This window comes from Henckelia pumila, unplaced genomic scaffold (genome assembly GCF_033568475.1).
Source record: "Henckelia pumila isolate YLH828 unplaced genomic scaffold, ASM3356847v2 CTG_80:::fragment_1, whole genome shotgun sequence".
NCBI classification, from domain to species: domain Eukaryota; kingdom Viridiplantae; phylum Streptophyta; class Magnoliopsida; order Lamiales; family Gesneriaceae; genus Henckelia; species Henckelia pumila.
The window spans coordinates 608,399-628,801 of record NW_027331883.1 but is presented as its reverse complement, the minus strand read 5'-3'; the positions used below and the strand labels follow the sequence as shown (position 1 = coordinate 628,801).

The window sequence follows — 20,403 nt, the reverse complement described above, 5'->3', positions numbered from 1 at the left end:
TATATTAGTCGAAAGAAAGTTTTTGTTTTGCCATTAATCTTCACGATGACCCAAGATACCAAGTAAATTCAAAGACAGATTAATTTTGTTTGGAGTTAAACCTCAAACTTCAATAAAAGTGTTGTGTTTTCTAAGATTGGAAGATGAATCTAGCATGTAAAGATTGGACCTGATTCATCAACAGATCGGAGAATTCTCCTGGCATGGAGATATATATATGATGCTATATAAGTTCAGAATTTAGTAGGCACAAGGATCAAACTTGAACGTCAAATGAAAATTGATCCAACATTTGCTTTATATACTAGTCATATACATAATGATTCATGAGGAACCTATCTTGACTCTAAACCAGAAGCCGCGTGCAAAAATTTTCGGGGTAAGAAATCACAGGAATTTATGGAAAATTTTAAGAGGGTGGTGGGGAGAATTCATCCATATTGCCAACTCCTTTTAGCTCCATCACCAGTCTATTTGTTTACATCTATGATCTTTGTGTTTCTTGTTTCAGGGGAAGTCGAGTTTTCGGTGTTCGGGCCATCCAAACTCCTCCAAGAAAGCTAAAGCAACTCCATTCGACCACCCAAAACCAGTCTGCAAATGAGAATGAAATTCAATAATCAAACAGAAAAGTGTTCGAAGCATGAGATACCATGTATGACTTACTTGGGGTGCATATTCACCGCCACCTCCGAAGTCTCCACATTTTTGTACATCATATTTCTCATGCATTGTTCCTGTTCTCTTGAAAGCTACGTAGTTTGTTCTAATCCATTTCACTGCAATATCTTCAGCAACAAATTTTGCTTCTTTAGAACAAGACCTCACAAGCCCTTCAGCTATCATGTGTTGAAGAGGCGCCCAGCCATTCGGAAAATCCCTGTTTATTTAAGCTACATCTATTCAGATTTGTACCATCAAAAATTAATTAATACAAGTTCATGATAATTAATCGACTTATATTCAAGCTATGCATTGCTCGAGTTAAAGTCAAGCGACTTGTAAGCAGCTCGGCTTCTTCTTCCAAACTCTAACTAGATCATATCCCTGGTTAAGAAAATGCTAAATCAAAGTTGTTACCATTGTTGTCCTGATTTTGTCAAAGAAGTCGCGATCCCAGCTGGATAGATGAGCCCTGAACTTTGCAGACTTTGTACTACTTCGTCCACAATCTTAACATCTACATGTGTGCAATCAAAATAACATTAGTATCTTTTGATGTTACTACTTAAATGCCAGTACGTAGTGGCAAGATTGAGAACCTTGAAGTAAAGAAAATGTTCATTTTTGAACGATATCGAGGTCTCATGTCCGAGGAACAAGAATTTATGAAGTAAGTGGTTATAAGTTTGGAAGATTCTCCCACCCAAAAATCTAGTCTTTCGCGTTTAACTTCTACTATCCGATCCGGCTTAAGATATCGGTATGTTTGTTAAGAACTGATGCAACGAAATAGGACTTTGCAAAGGGCCTGCCAGCGAGGGTTTATTGTCCATAATTTACTAGTGAAAGATATTTTTTGTGAAGCAACCTTGTTTCATAGACAGAGCAAAGAAGAACCTGAATTGAATGGCTGTACCCACAAGGGAATGAAGTTTGAGGCAAACACTTTCTTATTCTGATTTGAAGCATTCCATACGTAAATGTCCTGAACAACACAAATAAATATTAGCAACTTTTTTTTTAAGAAAAAACATACGATTAAAGACTAGTGTAAAAACAATCATAAAAACTACCCTAAACCTCCGTTAATTCTTTAACTGAAAATCGATTTTCGTCCGAAAACAAGCAACTGGTCGAATCCAAGCCACGTTACCTGTGATTCTATGTACATCGAATCACTCAACCAATAATCGAGCCATTGTCCCATCTCTGCATTCCACAAAATGGAATTTATAGCCTTTTTTCTAGCCTCAGCCGCATCTCTAAAGTGTGCAGCTGTTCTAGCATTCCCAGTAATATGTGCCAAAGATGATACGTCAAGTTCCATCTAAGGCGAAATGGCACAAATTAAACCATATCACAAGAAAATTACAAATCACTGTATGAGCCGATATGAACGATTCTGATCTAAATCTTACCTTGAGAATGAATGCATTCAAATCCACTGGTATGATTGATGTCGTGGCCAATGTTGTGAGATCAAATTCATTCCTTAAAAAGGACACTCGGTCAAAGATCAAATACCATAGGACAAAATCACATGGCATATATTTCTAGCATTTTTTAGACATATAACCTTAAACAAGACAAATTTACATACAAAGGGCCGAGAAATTCAAACACAAACCAAACATTTACCTCATCCATCTAGTGCTGAAGTCCCAACCAGATTCTGCGGCTGATGCCAATTCACGATAAAGTCGTGTTCTCTCGCAACTATTTGAAAGCTTGGAAGCCGTTTCCCTATCCTGAAGTGTAAAATTTTACATCTGATCAACCAATCCTTACATATTGTGAATTTAGAATTTCGAAAAGTAACAATAAAAAGTTGATACTTTCATACAATGGTCGATGACTCAGGCCTTGGTTGATCCCACATTGCATAATACCGACATAATGCGTGGCTTGAACCTTCTGCATCTTGTATCATCACCTTATGCATCCCTGATTCCCACAACACCAAGAATAAGAGCCAAACTCGAAAAAATACGAGACATGCAACAACATACAATCTATCCATCGCGAGTACCCGAATTCCAAAACTCATGCTCCTTGAGCAATGCCGGAAGGGATTTTACCACCAACTCGTAGTCACGTGTCCGATCGTACACATCCATAACCATGGAACTCAGGAGAGGAGGTTGGCTTCATACATGAGAAAAGCTACATATATATAGGTGAAATGTAACAAAAAAAAGGTGATGATATTGATTCGATGATAAAAAAAAACATGTATACCTCCTATTAGTGTAATAGGCCCTTGCTCCATTCGGAACATAGCCGTATTCCTCGATGAGTGAAATAAGATTATAGATAATTCCTCTTGCTGTATCATTCATTTTACTCGCTAACAAGCCTCTGCATCATCACACCATTAAACAAAATATGTTATCAACCGGATTGACCTAAATAAAAAGAAACCAAAGTTTGCTCACTTGACCATGATATCACAAAACTCGTCTCGGATCTCGTATCAGCGTAATACCCTTCAGATAGGATAGGTTGAACTAAACCGTGTAACTTTTATGTCAAGGAGCATTTGACGAATCATACCTTATAACCCAATAAGAATCCCAGTAATAAACCTCCCTAAACCGTGATCCGGGTACCACAACCGGGTTTCTGAGAGGCAGCAAAGTATAAAAATCGGGTCTTTCGAAAACCCGACCCGAAACTTTCTTGCTCAGATTCTTCCAAAGAGAATGCACTTCCAAAGCCCACGCCCTCATCTCCATGTTCTCCACTTTGAGCAAGAACTCTTCTGGTTCCGCCACGAAATCCGCCGGCTTCACATGCATCAAACCCTCATCTGAGTCACTGTTCAAATATTCCTCCACGAAACTATTCAATTCTTTAACTGTCACCGAACCATTCTCATTTCTTGGAAGCTTTTCGAAAGCTTCTACGGTGACACGGAGATCCTTCTTCAGCGACAGATCGACGTAGGGTTTCGGGTCAAATTCCTTTGGCTGCCCATGAATCTTGAATGCAGTTTCTTGGAGCCGTTCAAGAAAAGTGATCAATGGAGTCGTGGGAATTACCGGGCCCAAGCCCGAATCTTTACAGTTTTCGCATGTTTTCCATCCCTTGATCATGGCGCTGCTCATGATCACTGCTATCGATTTATTTTTATTGAGAAAACAAGAAAAAAGGCTAACAAATATAATTCGACTGGAGATTTTCAGGGGTGTATTCAATGTTGGAAATTTAATTACTTTTAATGACTTTTATGGATTTTGAAAATCCAGAGGTATTCAACTTTGACTTTTGTAAACTCTATAAAAATTTAGTGGTATCCAAATTAGATTTTTGTAAAGTTATTAAAAGTCCAGAGGTATTCAAACTTGACTTTTAAAAACTCAATGAAAGTCTACAAGTATCCAAATTTTCCATAGATTTTCCAAGATTTTTGTAGATTTCTATATGTACAAAACTTAAAACACTAGGTACAACAATAAAAAATAAAACATTCTCCCCAGTCCACCCTAAAGATTTTCGCAGACTTCTAACTCACAAATTTCTATCATATCTCTTGTGAAAGCGGCGCTTTTCTTCTTTGTGAAAATCAACAAGGGTCTCCTCTCTTTCAAGGTATGTTTCCTCTAGAATCCTTTTATTTGTTAAATTTTTTGTTGTATAAATTGGTGTTGTTACATGTGTCCCTTAAAAATTTTCTTTTTTCTTTTTGATCTGGACACTTATGTAGGTTTTGATGTTAAGTATTATGTAAATAAAATAATAATTTGATTAATTTTAGCTTAATATAGTGTACGTTAGGTTGTTTATTGCAAGAAATTTAGTACTTAGCGGTGTGGACAATTTTTGTACGCTATTACATGTTCAATCTTGCTTGATTATGGGAAATTAAATTCAGGATTTTTATATGATCGTGTTTTCTGTTATGTGATATCAGTTTCTGTGTAGCATAAAATTTTGTTTTTTTTTTGGCCTTTTGGGAATGAAGTTTCTGATTTTTTGAAATTTTTCCTCCTCACTGGTTCTCGACTCTGATTTCCCTATTCTCTTCTTTCATTTTATTTTTCCTTTTGTTTGTTTTATTTGGGTTTTCACTCTTTTTTTCATATTATATTTTCTTGCTCCGTTTTTTATTGTTCATCACTATATTGCGGTCATGTGAAAACAAACTGTTAGTTTTCTATTATTTGTATTTGAAATCCGATGTTGTCATTTCTTATGGCACCCCCTCGTAAGGAACATGATGAAAAGTATTCCAATGTGTTGAGGACCAACTTTAGGAGGGTAACAGCCACACCTTTGGTATTTGATTGACCCAAAGCCACTTTCATAACATTAATTCCGACCCTTAATGATCATAAATACAAGAAGATGTGCAATAAAAAATGAGAAGATGTGCAATAAAAAATAAGGTCGTTTGACTCGTATTGTTCTCTACATGCATTTTCTAATTGGGCTTTAAAGTTGAATGCATATTCACCATTAATTATTGTAATGGTGAAAGAAATTTTGTGATGTTATTGATGTTTGAGAGTAGACTGATCAGATAGACTTTGCAAAATGTGAATTGATATTATTTCTATGATTGAGATAATTATTTATTTTATATTTATTTTTTTATCTTGTGCATACTCAAGTCACATTATCAATGGGAGATTCTCAAGCAAAATATAATGTGTGGACCGCCGAAGAGAGCAATGAATTGCTAAAAATCATGGTTGATGCTGCCATGCGAGGATGGCGCGATAAGAATGGAGTATTTAGCAAAAAAACCGTAGAAACAAAAATACTTCCTGCATTGAATGACAAGCTTGGGTGTGGAAAAACTATGACACAATATCAAAGTCGTTTGAAGTGGTTCAAACAAAGATACGCTAGTTATTCTAAGCTTATGCGTCATAACTCTGGTTTTGGATGGGACCCTGTGACAAAAAAATTCACGGCTAATGATGAAGTATGGGATGATTATTTCAAGGTGAGAGTCTTCGAGTTTGAAAAGTAAAATTTATATTTACAGTTATAATTAAACTAGCTTTAACACTAAATGTTATTTTTTTTCCTCTTTATCAGTCTCATCCTAGACATGAATACTATCGGACAGACACTTTTGAGGATTATGAAGAATTGAGAATTGTTGTTGGCAATGGCACTGCTACAGGAAAACACTCAAATGGATCAGGAGATGACAATGAATCAAGAACAGTTGAGATAGAAGAAAATAGGGGAACTAGTTTATTAGATGATTATGTGTATGATCACAATACTGGTGAATATTTCGTGCAAGGCGACAGACAAGAATCTTCATATCAGCCTCCATTTCTCGAGGACTCTGTTTCACCATTACCTTCTCATCCCATAAGTTTAGAGGTTCCACCAACAAGTAAGAAACGAGATAGGACTGATTTTGAAGGAAAATCAACCACATGCAAGAGTATTAACCCAAATGTTATGCACGAGTTCTCCCACAGTCTTGAGAAGGTAGTTTCTAAGATAGAATCAATAGGAAATGCAGGTGACACTTGTTGGGATGCTATCAAGGAGGTCCCAAATTTGGATAATCGTACTCGATACAAGGTTCTTGATTTACTTAATACCAGATCAAAAAAGATGGATTTCATAAAAATGACAGTTGAAGAGCGTTCGGGATGGATAGAGTATAAATTGGAAGAATAAGTACGTTTTGAAACATGATTAATATTGAGTTACACCGTGTTATTCTTGTTTGAATTGTTTTTAAATTATTGATTTAGTTGCAAACTCTTGAATTTTGGTTTATTTATATAATTTTTTAGTTGTTTCTTGAATACATCATGTTTGATATATAAGAATGGTTTTTTCATAAATTTATAGTTTTTTTTCATTTGAATTTGTTGTTTGATATCAGGTATTTTATTTAAATGTCAAATATGAATGTGAATGAGGTAGAAGAGCAAATGGAAGAAGAAGAATTCGAAGAAGAATTACATGAAACTATTGGGTATTTGTTGATGGAAGTTCGTGGTAACCTCTATACGTTTACTAAACATATATCTACCATGCATTGTGAATGTGTCCATCGCCCTTTAAATAGACGACCAATAACTTCAAGGGGGGATAATTATATTCATAAAATATTAAAAGAAGATCCAACAAATTTTCGAGAAATTTATAGAATGTATCCCGATGTATTTTTAAAATTGAGCAACATCCTTAGAGAGAAAACACATTTGCAAGACACAAGATACATTTGTGTTGAAGAAATGCTTGCTGTGTTTTTACTCGTGGTCGGTCATAATACTCGATACTGCTTGATTCGTAAAACATTTGATCGTTCACACTACAATACAAGCCAAAACTTCAACAAGGTGTTGAAAGCATTACATAGCATTGTAGCAGATATGATGGTTAAACCTGGAGCTGCAGTGCCAGAAAAAATAAGAGAGAGTACAAGATTTTATCCTTACTTCAAAGTACGTAAGTAATGAAATTATTTGCGTTGTTATTGTTGTTGTTGTTCTTATTATTATTATTATTATTATTATTATTATTATTATTATTATTATTATTATTATTATTATTATTATTCTTGTTGTTGTTGTTGTTGTTGTTGTTGTTATTGTTGTTATTGTTATTGTTCTTGTTGTTGTTATTGTAGGATTGCATCGGAGCTATTGATGGTACTCATATTCCAGCCACGGTGTTTGGTCGTGATACTAACAGTTATCGTAATCGTCATGGGACGATTTCTCAAAATGTTTTGGCAGCGTGTAATTTTGATTTAGAATTCATATATGTGCTCAGTGGATGGGAGGGATCTGCACATGATTCAAGCGTATTGACAGATGCTTTATCAAGAAATAATGGGCTCAAAGTGCCACAAGGTACTTTTTAAAATAATGTTTCTAGTTTATTTATATTTTTCAAGATTATATATTATATGCATTATTCACTTGATCCTATAAATATGGGTTGACAGGTAAATTCTTTTTAGTGGATGGTGGATATCCAAATCGACGTCAATTTTTGGCTCCTTTTCGTGGTGTGCGTTATCATCTCCAAGAATTCACTGGCCAAGGTCGTCACCCTGAAGATGCAAAAGAGTTGTTCAATCTTCGTCATGCTTCTTTGAGGAACGTAATAGAGAGGATCTTTGGCATATTTAAATCACGATTCAAAATATTCAAAACAGCTCCTCCGTTTCACTTTAAAACACAGACGGATCTTGTATTGGCATGTGCTGGATTACACAATTTTCTTCGCAGGGAGTGTCGTTCTGATGAATTTCCAGTTGAAACTGAGACTGAAGTTCTACCATCTTCATCAGAACAAGTTTACGAAGATGGAAATTTTGATCAATTATTTGACACACAAGAACAACAGCGGGCAAATGCTAATGCGTGGAGAGATGCTATAGCAAATCAAATGTGGAGCGATGTTGAACATGTTGTCAATATCAATTAGAATTTTTTTTAAATAAAATTTGTTGAAATTTTGTTAAAGTTATCATATTTTTTATTTTTTAAGCTAATTTTGATTTAAAAAAATTATATTATATTTTATTAAAAAATATTCATTAATTAATAAATTACGTTTATTAATACTTTTTAGGAAAATATTGAAATGAGTTGTGAATTGATTGATTATTTGTTAAAATGTTAAATGAATTTTATTTACGTTGATAATAAAAAAATTATTTTAATGAAGATATTATATATATAAAATAATTCAAAGATATATTAGTTGATCATTAAAGTAGATAATTGATTTCACGTAATTAAATGAAAAGGTCAAAAAATGTCTACAAAAGTCGTACAAGAAGTCTACTGGAATCCATGGAATTCTGTTTGGAATCCATGGAATTCTGTTTAGAAATCTGTGAGAATCTACAAAAGTCTATCAACTCCATAAAAGTCTATTATTAAAAAAAGTCACTGGAAGTCATTAAATCTCTGAATTGAATACACCCCACTTTGTAGCAAACTTCGTGTTGGAATTTCAAGGGTTGGTTAAAAAGAAAAAGGTGTTCATGTGAAACATGTGTAATGCTGGTGTGTGTGTCAGTGTGTGTGATGTGTTAACCCGTCACGAAAGATATTGGCTGAGTCATTTTGACTACACTAGGTTTTTATAAATGCTACATATACACCTTGAGTTATACATTGAGTTATACATTATATATAAAATTACAAAATTATCCCTTCACTTGATTTGAAAAAAATCTTTCTAAAATACATTAGAGATATTTAGATAATTTCAAATGCAACGCATAACCCAACGTGTAACCATCCGTGTACATATAGCATCACTCTTATTCAACTTTTTTGTTAAATTTCCTTATTTTTATTCTATTATATATATTTCTAATTAGTTAAACTGGCCATAAATAGATGAACAAAGTAGAAATAAAAAAAAGATATAGGGGTTAGTTCGATGTAATATATCTTAGGATAATATTTTAAGGATGGATCGGATCCAATGAGTACTATAAAGAAGTCATTCGGCCAACAGGGGCATAGACAAGTTGGTAACGTCTGAGGACTGAGCTGACGTGGGAAGAAATTCCCAAGCATTGCGGGTTCGATCATCGTGTGAAGCATATTCTCTGCTAAAATATTGTGGGATATGTTCTGAAGGTTGGTCATGTTGCTCCCTCTCTCTCAGGTCTCTCAGACACCCAAATTCTATCTCCGGCCCTCCACGCAAAATCTTGTCCGTAGATCAAAACCACAAGTGCCCAGTATAGAGCATGGGTCTGGACAACCTACACAACAGATAAATGGACGTGAAACTACTACCAGTTGAGCATAAGATATATATGTAAAAAAAATAAAAGCTAAATGAAGATGCTGAATGAGAATGAGAATGAGATAGGGAAGCACAAGATGTAGGTGGTTCTGAGTTATGAACGAGGTACTGAAACTCACAAGTCTCCTCCTTTAAACGATCTTGTCAACCAATTTCTTCTCGAGAACCACATGGGGCGCCAGGAGCTGTACAACACACCCAACATAGAGCTGTTGATTAGTCCCGCTCATGTTTTGAAGTAGTTGTGCAAGCGAGAATAGAAAATAGAGAAAGTCACGATAGTCAGGGTAGCATCACGACTATCTCACAACACCAAACCAACTCCTTTAACACACTTGAACAACTCCCTAAAGAGGCAAAAGTGACTCCAAGCATTATCTCTTTGCGAACAAGTGTCTCATTAAGAAGTCCACACTAAGGGAGTGTTTGCAATCACTAAAAAAAATGATTGTTAAATTTTGACTTAAAAAAATCACTTTTGTGTGTTTCTTAAACCCAAATTATGTGTTAGCTTATGCTTAACTTAATTAAAATTCAAAAGCTAATCATATGATGATTATGATTCTCCAAAAAGTGATTTCAATAAAAAAAAGTCAATGTTAAAATCACTTTAATCACTTATTTATCAAACACTACCCAACTTTGATTTTTAGATTTTCACATTTGTTTTCAAACACTATCAACTTTTGATTTTTCTTAACTTTTTTATAATCTATAAATTTAATCACTTTTACAAAAGCATAATCTTTTGCAAACGCTCCCTGACTCATATAAAATTTTGATTCCAATTCTCATGCTATGCTTAAGAATCCAAAAGACTCCACCCAATTGTACAACCATACATCCAAACCAACCAGGAGATGGTCGGTGAAATTTACAACCATTTACATGAGAGAATCATTTAACAAATATCAAACATGTACCAAAAGCTGTAAGATGACGGTGAATATATGTAAACAACATGAAATTGAAAATGATGGTTTATACTTTTGATGTGAGTTGGGAACAAAAACAAAGGAATTTTCAGAAATTGACAATGGCTGTACATGAATTCTGGCATGGAACTGATCTCTAAAGTGAGGTATGCCTCAGGAATTTTTGTTGAATATGCTTTAAATTCAAAAAGGTGCAAAACAAAGCTCCTCAGTTGTCCCTTCAACTCCACCTACAGCACCACCACTATACATGGTAGAGCAGTTCGGAAATTGGAACGATGCGTAAAATGCTTATATCATCATCGAAGCTTCGAATTACGAAACCAAGCAAGGCATACCTAAATACAAACAGGAGTATAAACAAGCACAAAAGTTTGAAACATCAAAATCTATGAACACGAAATACTCAATTCTTTTTTCGACATTTGCTTGCACCGAATTGCTACCACGAGGTGTATCTGAGTATCTCAACCTAAGAATCACATAATCAACCTTCACAAATCATATGTAACAAAAGCAAACGACGCCTCAAAAGAAAGAATTCATGGGAAGTAGGCACCTATAGCTGACAAAAACAATACTTTAACTAGGGCCCCAAAACAAGCTGAGTTCAAATTCAAGTTTAAATTAACACAATTCAAAGCTTGAATAAAAATAGTATTTTCATTGGATCATGGCCAGATAGAATCGAGCCCAAGTTCCATCAGATACAAACTAGAAAGCTCAAAATCCATGAATGAAAAGTTTTCTTCTTTCGATAGCCATTCATGTTCAAATAACTGATTACGCAAACAAATACTGCAAATAATCCACATAATTCTAGGTTTTTGCATCTTAAAAAATGGGTACCTTCTTCTTCCAACAAAATACAAGCATTATAGTACAGTTAAAGGCAAAGAATTTATCGAGAGGAGAATGCGTACAGTTTCGGAATAGATCTGGGGTCAGATAGATAATAATAATAGAGATGAAAATCGAGGCCAGAAAGGTCATAACATAAAATTAGAGGAGGTAAATAGCAAAATTTGAGAAAAGGAAATTATTATTATTATTATTATTATTATTATTATTATTATGAACCGATGGTTATTATTAATACTATTTTCTATTGGTTTACAATTTTCACAATAAGTTTATTTATTTTTTAGCTATTATTACATTTATTAGTAGTAAAATTTCAGATGAACCGATGGTTATTATTAATACTATTTTCTATTGGTTTACAATTTTCACAATAAGTTTATTTATTTATTAGCTATTATTAGCAGTAAAATTTCAGAACGGGTATCTAGTTTTTAGTAAAAGTTTGAAATATGAAATGAGATAGTTCACAGTAAAATTGAATTTTTAGCTATTAAAAGTGAAGAACTTGTATCTAAATATTTTGAGTAAATGTTTGGCATTTGAAATGAGATCTATCATGATAAATGAGATTTTGAATGAATGCTTTATTTAATTTTTGCTATTTATTTGTTACGTATTTTGTATGAGATGATGACGATGAAAAATTAATACAATTTATATTGCTTTAAGAATTTCACAATATTAATGTTGTCACTTTCAATTATTTTTATATGTTTTTTCATAGTCTTTTTAGATTTTAAAATTGAAGTTCAATAATCCAAGTTCTTTCAAATTCAACAACGGCTTGCAATTTAAAATGTGTTTTAGTTGGACTGAAAATACTTTATTTATTCTTTTCATGACTTTTAGATAACAACAATTTTTTGTACATGAACGATATAAAGATTTTTATTTCTAGTCGAATGTTGCAAATACATGATATTTTAATAAATATAATTTTACTATTTATCTTAAAATTTGGTATGTTGTAATATTATGAACTTACAACACATGTATTTCACAATATATAATATAACATCAAAAAAATTACGGATAATATCGAAATGAAAGAAAACAGATAATATGGTGGCGGATTTTGCTATATTTTTTGGTAAATAAAAAACAACTCATCGATACTCAGTGTAACTAAGATGACTGCACGACCTTCTTGTAATCTTGGAATGTTCCGTCGAATGGTGTCACCCTACCTTCTGAGACGCTCCATAGCTGCTCAACACTTCCAGATATCAAATGTTCATCGTGACTCACCTGCACGCGACGGATGACATACGTTTAAATGTTTGAACAACCAAGCAAACCATATATTACAGCTAGGTTTCATAGGAACTTATAGCGATACCATTAAGACGCCTCCTTGAAACAGGACGAGACCTTGGATCAAAGCTTCCACCGCATCCAGATCCTACAATTTGACAATCAATAGTGAATCGTTTCAGCAGGCATAGGGCCGTAGTTGGACAATCAAGGATCCTAAAATAATGGTGCTAGAAGATCTCCTGTGATAACCCACCCCACTCTCTAATCTCCTACCCAAAATTGAGGTTGGATTCAGATATCCATACTTAGGTATAAAGCTTCTAGAAATCCATTCTCAACTTTTTCAGTTTTTCTTAACAAAATTTTGAAATTTTGTAAAATTTTATAAAAGAAAAGCTGAGCAGCAAGCTTTTAACAGCTTTCCAACAGCAATTGAAAAGCATAACAGTCAGAAGAAGGTTTCACAGCCTAAATGGATAGGACATATTTTAACTTGACCTTAGCACCACGAAAATCAAGAAATACTGGAACCAAAAATCCATGCAAAAGAGTTGTATGCAATTAATTTACAGCACGCTTGACAAGCCAATCACACAATGACAAAGCATATGCCATGTAAAAGTGCAAAAGGAAGACATAAGCACAAGGGGGCTTACAAGATGATTGGATGGCTCATCAAGCAGTAAAATGTGAGGCTTTTTGAATGTTATCTTTGCAAATGCAACTCTGCTTTTCTGACCACCTAAAATATCATACAAAGCATTGTTAAAAAAAAATCTCATGCAGTATCTCAAGAACACGGGGAAGAATTTATCGAGATAAATTCAATAGCCCTCATTATACACATGGGAGAAAAAAAAAACCTGATAGAGTATACATAGGTTGTAGGGCAAGATTCCCAGTTATGCCTAATGAACCTAAATGACCTCTCAGCTTCTGTTCGGGCACTCCCTGCAGATCATAAGACACATGTTTTAAAGTGATGAAGATTCAGGATCAATTATGGATTGCAAATTACTCTTTACTAATTTAGTAGCCGAGGAACTCAAGGAAAAACACACAAATTTTCAAAAACAAAGTCAACGGGAACACATACAAATGCAATTTAATTACATTTGTATTTTATCAATACTGATGCTCAGTAAGTGTTGACAAATAGAGTGTCCTAATTGATGCGTTTGACTCTACAAGGATTTTCCATCTAGCAACATTTTTCCACTTTAAATCGCTTAAAGCAAGTCTGGTGTGAGGGTGTCCCTATTAATAGTTTAATACAGACACGAACACACACTAGACAGGTGAGCCTATTGCAATGAACACACACTTTTCAATTATTTAAATCAGGACTTACCGGAAAGCAGCGCATCATATACAGAAGCGGGTTTGAAGAGAGATCTAGTCCATCAACATGATGTTGACTAAAAACTGCAATGCGAACCTGAAAAGAAAAAAAGAATAACTCATACAGCAAAAAGACTCGGGAAATCGGCAAGTTAAAAGAACAGTCCGCAGCAAGTAATTCATCAGCTAAAAGCACATATACCAATAAATTATTCATTTTGAAAACAAAACAAAGTATAACTTGTAAATAACTATAATATATTGATAAAACTAACAAAGACACAATAAAACACAGACTGAAGCATTAGAGTATGGAGTGGACAGAACCACCATAAATAAAATATTTGAATTTTCTAGACAAATTAAGTCAATAAAATCCAGTGAAAAAATTGGAAGTGTAAAAGGAGGCAGCGACTTTTTCAAAAGATGGCAATTGAGGATTAAAACAATACCTTTGCTGAACGGAACACTGTCCCTGAACTAGGCTGAAGCTCTCCAGAAATAAGCTTGAGTATGGTCGACTTTCCAATCCCATTAGGACCAACCACTGCAAAATAGTGGTTGTGTTTAGGTCTTACACATACTGTGATGCTAAGATATTTAAAACAAGCACTATTATATAAACATACACATATTCCTCAAATACCATATAAACACTCCTTAAGCAGAAAGAACAAGAAAACCAAACTCTAGGAGTTATAACAGTTTCTTTCCAAACATCATGATAGTAATCCTTTTCTTCACCGAGCAAAAATTTGTGAATAGAAGTTTCCAACAGCAAATAGTCAGCAAGGAAGACTGTTTAACAGCTTAAAAAAGGACTCACTGGCTATTCGGCTATCAAGATCTATTCCAAAATTCAAATTCTTAAACAATATCGGGCCTCCAGGATATCCAAAAGATGCATCACTGCAATGATTACAATGATAAAATAGGATGATTAGTATATTTTGATGAAAGAAGTATGTGCAGAAAGTTTATTGCTAGGACAGAAGCGAAACTTCAGAGATTGTGCTCCAATAGATCAGGAAGGGATTCAAGGGAGATGATTAATCATGATGCACAAGGCATTTAAGAGGTAGTTTTAGTAAATATCAGAAGACAAACCTGAAGCTTATAATTGGTGGGCCCGGTCTATCATCGGGAGATGGAAATTCAAACTTGTAGCTGCACATAACAATATGGGTAATAACTTAGAGAGTGAGAAAAATATCTAAAATTCCACCTTTTTCAAGAAGTCCACGTGTTTGAAAACGATAAACCTGATGGCCTACAAATAAAATGTTAGAAATGATAATTAACAGTTTCATACTCAGGGTCATTGATAACTGCATCCACGTGACCCATGCGGTCCAATGCCTGAAAAAGATTAATGGAGCCAATGATAAGTATACAACATTTGTTTAAAGCAAAACAGCGAAGGGAGAGGTCACATGTACATAGCACCACAATTAAGATTATACAGTAGAAAATTAACAGTCATTAAATTATCATTTGCTCCATCCTTTCAAGATTACTCAGTTTGAACGAATCACAATAAGACTGAGATATAAGACCTCTCCATCATTATAACAAACAGCGACAAACACAGAAATGATAAAGGTACCTTGATTCTTGATTGGACAAGAGATGCACGCTTTGCATTGTAGCGGAACTTGTCAATAAATGACTGCAATGCAACATTTTAGAAATGATAAGATTGTTAAAATCCCACACAGAATAATGATACAAATGAATGTAAATGTATGTTACCTAAATCTCACAAACAGAAATAATACAGCAAATGCAAATGAACAAATAACCTGCATATGAGATCTTGCTCGTTCATTTGACTCAAATGCTTTTTGTTGGTTTTTGAGTTGTTCTTCCCTTGTTCTCTCAAATGTATCATAGTTCCCCCGATAAGCAGTCAGTTGTTGTCCTTGAAGATGGAGAATATCCGTGACCACCTATGAAAAGCGATAGACAAATGGTAGGTCAAAGATAACACAAGTGAAAAGCCCAAGTAATAATTCCAGACAGGTTGCCTGCTGATTTCAAGAAATTAACAAACAAACGTAGAGAACTCGTACAGTATTCAAAAACTCTCTAGCATGCGAAACCACGATAAATGTCTTTGGCCATTTCACTAGGTAAGATTCCAGCCACAAGACAGCATGTAGATCGAGATGATTCTGCCATGAAAGAAAACAGGCATATGAGCTACAAGCATCGTGTAAGCCTACAAAGAGTATTGTCATGCCTAACATACTGTTGGTTCATCAAGAAGTAATAGATCAGGCTCAATAAACAAGGCACGAGCAAGAGCTATCCTCATTCTCCATCCTCCAGAAAAAGTTTTAGTTGCCTTATGCTGCATCTCTGGAGTGAAACTGAGACCCTGAAAAAATATTATAGAACCACAGATGTTGCTTAAAAGGAACCAACATGCATAGAAAATGTGGTAAATCATCAACCATCATGTAAGATCGAAACAATAACCATTAAAAGATTACCCAACTAAGGGGAATCCGACAAAAATGTCTATAGTAACAGGTAACTCAGGAAGGACGGTAAGAAAAGAACATACAGAAGTTACGTTAATAAGATATCACCGCAAGAGGCTCGATTACTCGAAGTAATGGTTCACAAAAAACTCACTTGTCAATTATGTCACATATGAATATATTCTGAAGTGGGCATTATTAACCAAAAAGATATATGGCTATAAAACGAAAATTGGAGGAAAATAACCTCTCACAGGCAAGTACATGAAAACAAGGAACAAATAGGCCCGCCTCAGCAAGTATAATTTAAAAAGAAGGATCATGCTTAGAACCATCAAATGTGACAGAAATGTGATCAGAAATACTTCAAAATCATCTCAAAACTAAAACCAGCATATATTACAACATTCGCATCAATTAGTTAGGTCTCAATGATACTGTGAATCAATAACTCCATAATCACAGTTCAGAAAGAGTAAGGCAAACTAACCGCAAGAATGGAAGCTGCTCGCGCCTCTGCAGAATAAGCATCAATAAGCTCAAGCCTTTTGTATATCTCGTCAAGTCTTTGTGCAGTGGCATTTTTGTCAAACCTTCCATCCGGTTCCCCATTGCTCTTCACATAGTTCTCCTCCAGGTCCATCTCTCTCTAAAGGAGGAATGATTGAGATTGGGGGTTAAAAGCAAATTGAGGCAACTAAAACAACAGTGAAGTCAGACGGAATGGTTAAGTTTTGCAACAAATCATTTTCTAATTGGAACTAGGAACTTCCAACCTGTAATCCAAGCAGATGAGATTCTTCTTCTAAAAGTTGGGTTCTTTCAAAATCCGAATTCAAAACACATTGCAGGGCCGAAATATCATCACCCACCACCTCTTGCTCTACATGTAATATCTGGCAGTTCTTGGGAATTCCCTCAATAGCATGCATGGCCATGTACCTCAGGAAAGTTGTTTTACCAGTACCATTCCTTCCAACAAGGCCTGCGATCAGAAAAGAATTATCCAAAGGCATAAAAGTACTTAACAGACGTGAAACGATTAAAATAAACAACTATATAAATTAATGTGATTTTTCGTAAAGATTTTATAGTTCAATTCATCCTCTCGTAAACTTACGTCAAGAGTTCCAGATAAGTACAAAAGAAACTAACTAGCTTCTTCAGAAAGTAGTTGCAAAAATGCTTTCGAGCACCAAACAACTTGCATACATTAGTTCATACTCTAGGATAAAACTTGTAGACTAGTTAAGGATGAGATGGGCGGTAACTAACTTGGCATGAGATCGCTAAAATAATGGCTTGAATATCACCAAGACTTTAAATTACAATTAAATAAAAAGGGGAGGCAAGATCCATAAAACCGATGCCAACCAATGTGGTAAAACACATTGTCAGATGATGATAATGATCTGTCAAGCATTCTTCTTCACAACTACAAACAAGAAGCACCATGTGTTTTGAAAATGAATGTCAAACTAACCATAGTGCCGTCCATAAGACAAAGTCAGACAACCATCAACAATAAGATCACGCCCCCCAACAGACACGTTGAAGCCCTCCATGTGAATATCTCTAACAGTTGGGCCTTCAATAATGTCATGATTAACAACTACAGAAGGCATGCCGGCTTTGACTGCTTCCATTTCCTCTAAGTGTGTTTGATATTGTGCCTGTACAATCAGTGCAGTATAAGAAAACATAATGGAACAAAAAAGGTCGTCACTACCACCCCCTCCAATCCCCTCCCAGTCTATCCATGGAAAAGTACAGGAGCTGAAGAAAGTAAAAATAAGAAAAACTGCACTCTCGGGTGTACGAAAAGACAGAAGAAAATCCTAGAGTAACCATCATTTTTTCAAAAACACATGTTTGACCAAAAAGATAATGCAGAAAACTGGACCTCGATTGTCTTTACCCCTTAGAAAAGACAGATGAGCACACACTTAAACTATCCATAAATCCTTAAATTGAACCAAAAGTTCTAGCATTCAATTCTAATATGAATTTCCAAAAGTGTAGGTAATTTGCACTTGGTCCAAATCTGCAGAGCGGGTTAGTAAGAAGAACAAGAGCAGGAGCATGGGTATGGGCGGCATTCTAGGAGTAAAAAATTCAATTACGAAAGCATCCAAGGAAATTTAAACAAACTAAATGAAATTAACTCGTCAATAGTTAGAGAGGAAAATTTTTACAACTATTACTAACCATTAAGATTCAGTGTGATCCAAAAACTGTTATAACTAGCACTTGTCATGCTTTAAAAATTTGAGGCAAGTTTGCCAGAAGAATTGCCTTAACAGAAGATATTTATATTGAAGTTTTATGTTTTCAGTTACCTCTCTCTGGCGCTCCTCTTTTCTCTTCCTCCTTTCAATCTTCATTTTATCACGCTCAGTCAGTAAAGGGCCATCCACAGGCTCTGGCTTCTTCTTTGGAGCTTCTTCTTCTTCATCCATTCCATCATACATTCTCAATGGTGTCAACAGGCTCCTAACTGCTGGTTTTTCTTTCACCAATCCATGCTTCCCAAATTTTTCAGACAGTCTACTACAAACCTGTGATGAAACTTCAAAATGTCATCAATTGCAACATAGAGAGAGTTTAGACGATAATAAATCTAAAGTTTCATTGTGCTAAGAAACAGCATCTTCAACAATGTATTTGAAATTATTAATTTTATTTTATTAATTGAAAAAGGCCAATGTCACATAAATAAGAATTCCCACTTTAAGAAAACCACAAAAGCTGAAGCAATATGTTTTGTTTGCAATAAATGAGCAAGAATGTCATTTAATTACTGATTCTTGTTTGATTTTCTTCTTCGGCGTAATTCGGTGATAAGTCATACAATAGTTCAACAATGTTGCCAGGAAACTAAACAGTGATTAGAAAAAAGCAAAAGAATAATAATTATGCAACAATGTTAAGCTACTCTTCCAATGTGGTGACATACCGAGTCAAATCAGACTAAAGTTTCATTTAATTGTTTCAGCACAATGCAAAACTCAAAAACTAAAACAAAGTGACCCAGACACGAGAAATCACAATGTTCGAGAGGCAACATCAGAGGGGACTTACTTTTCATCATACAATAAGCACAAATGTACTTAAAATTCCAAAACATTGTAGAGATAAACATTGAAAAAAGGTTTGCGTTCACAAAGTAATGAATTTAACAGAAAATTTTATAAAAATTCTTCAAGAAGGTTCAAAATGGAGAGAGAATGCAACGTTGCCATCATCCGATCAATAAAAATCTAATTAAAACAAAAATCTAAAGGAGAATAGAAATAGACAATCAAAATAAACAGTTGAAATGATACTGTTCTGTCGTGTACGTTACCAAGCGGCATTCAGAGTAGTCAGAAACGCAAGCAGAATCAACGAGAAGCTCGCCGAGGAATTCAAAGGCACCTTCGCCGTCGGGGCCGAAATCGAAATCCTCGTCGGCAAGGACGTTGACGATGTAATCAACGATTGGCTGGTCTACATCCTCCACGCGTTGGCCTAGCACCTCGTGAACCACCGCGCTCGCCACCTCCGTCATCTTCGGTCCCAGGCGGATTACGGTAGCACGAAAAGATTTATGGGGAGTTTAGGAGTTGGGACATTCAACACTGGGCAATGGGCATTAGCTACTCAGACGACAGCGTATTGTGGCATTTTCTTTTTTCTTTCATTTTTTTTCCTTTCTTTATTTGTATTTGTATGCGTGTGGATTTGGGAGAATAATAGCCTCATGGCCCCTTAACTTTAAAAGAAATAATAGTTGCACCACTGATTAGTTTCTAAAATTATCAAGTTTTCTTTGTTGGTATACAAACTTCTGAGTAGCTAATTCATGTGTCACTTGGTTTGCCGATCTTCGATGATTATTCAAAGCAACTTCATTTGCACTTGAGTAGAGACAATGGATAGTTTGGAGTGATTTATGACAGTATTTGGAAAAGCTCATAGGAAGTAATTCTCAGCTTTTCGTTAACAAAATTTCAAATTTTTATTAATAAAAAGATGATAAGTGTTTTTCAAAAGATCTCTCAAACAGTATCTATGTAGGATTTAGGAACCTAGTGTTTGCCTACAAAACCATCAAA

The 20,403-nt window shown here is 34.8% G+C and overlaps 3 protein-coding genes across 8 annotated transcripts; 1 reads left to right on the top strand and 2 right to left on the bottom strand.

Annotated features, from left to right (window-relative positions):
* Positions 1-221: 221 nt before the first annotated feature.
* Positions 222-11,297, bottom strand: LOC140873791 (trehalase). Of its 6 annotated transcripts, none has more exons than XM_073277042.1 (14): positions 11,208-11,294; positions 9,543-9,608; positions 8,588-9,379; positions 3,217-3,834; positions 2,902-3,021; positions 2,693-2,808; positions 2,507-2,607; positions 2,302-2,411; positions 2,082-2,154; positions 1,817-1,990; positions 1,561-1,648; positions 1,081-1,180; positions 667-880; positions 222-594 (listed from the first exon to the last, which is right to left on the bottom strand). In XM_073277042.1, the coding sequence occupies exons 4-14, from the start codon at positions 3,768-3,770 to the stop codon at positions 508-510; spliced, it is 1,737 nt and encodes a 578-aa protein (XP_073133143.1). In that variant the 5' UTR covers positions 3,771-3,834; positions 8,588-9,379; positions 9,543-9,608; positions 11,208-11,294; the 3' UTR covers positions 222-507. The 6 variants fall into 6 exon arrangements, with proteins under 6 accessions (XP_073133143.1, XP_073133144.1, XP_073133145.1 ...); XM_073277043.1 differs by having other exon boundaries at positions 9,543-9,770; positions 11,208-11,249; XM_073277044.1 differs by lacking the exon at positions 11,208-11,294 and adding an exon at positions 10,470-11,197.
* Positions 5,288-6,312, top strand: LOC140873685 (uncharacterized protein At2g29880-like). Its single transcript, XM_073276891.1, has 2 exons — positions 5,288-5,614; positions 5,710-6,312. The coding sequence occupies exons 1-2, from the start codon at positions 5,288-5,290 to the stop codon at positions 6,310-6,312; spliced, it is 930 nt and encodes a 309-aa protein (XP_073132992.1).
* Positions 11,298-12,165: 868 nt separating the features above from the next.
* On the bottom strand, positions 12,166-19,987 carry LOC140873790 (ABC transporter F family member 3). Its single transcript, XM_073277040.1, has 18 exons — positions 19,653-19,987; positions 18,646-18,864; positions 17,790-17,979; positions 17,083-17,291; positions 16,797-16,955; positions 16,072-16,200; positions 15,893-15,994; positions 15,623-15,769; positions 15,427-15,489; positions 15,133-15,179; positions 14,928-14,987; positions 14,647-14,729; positions 14,273-14,367; positions 13,831-13,917; positions 13,343-13,430; positions 13,136-13,221; positions 12,562-12,624; positions 12,166-12,470 (listed from the first exon to the last, which is right to left on the bottom strand). The coding sequence occupies exons 1-18, from the start codon at positions 19,854-19,856 to the stop codon at positions 12,348-12,350; spliced, it is 2,154 nt and encodes a 717-aa protein (XP_073133141.1). The 5' UTR covers positions 19,857-19,987; the 3' UTR covers positions 12,166-12,347.
* Positions 19,988-20,403: the final 416 nt, after the last annotated feature.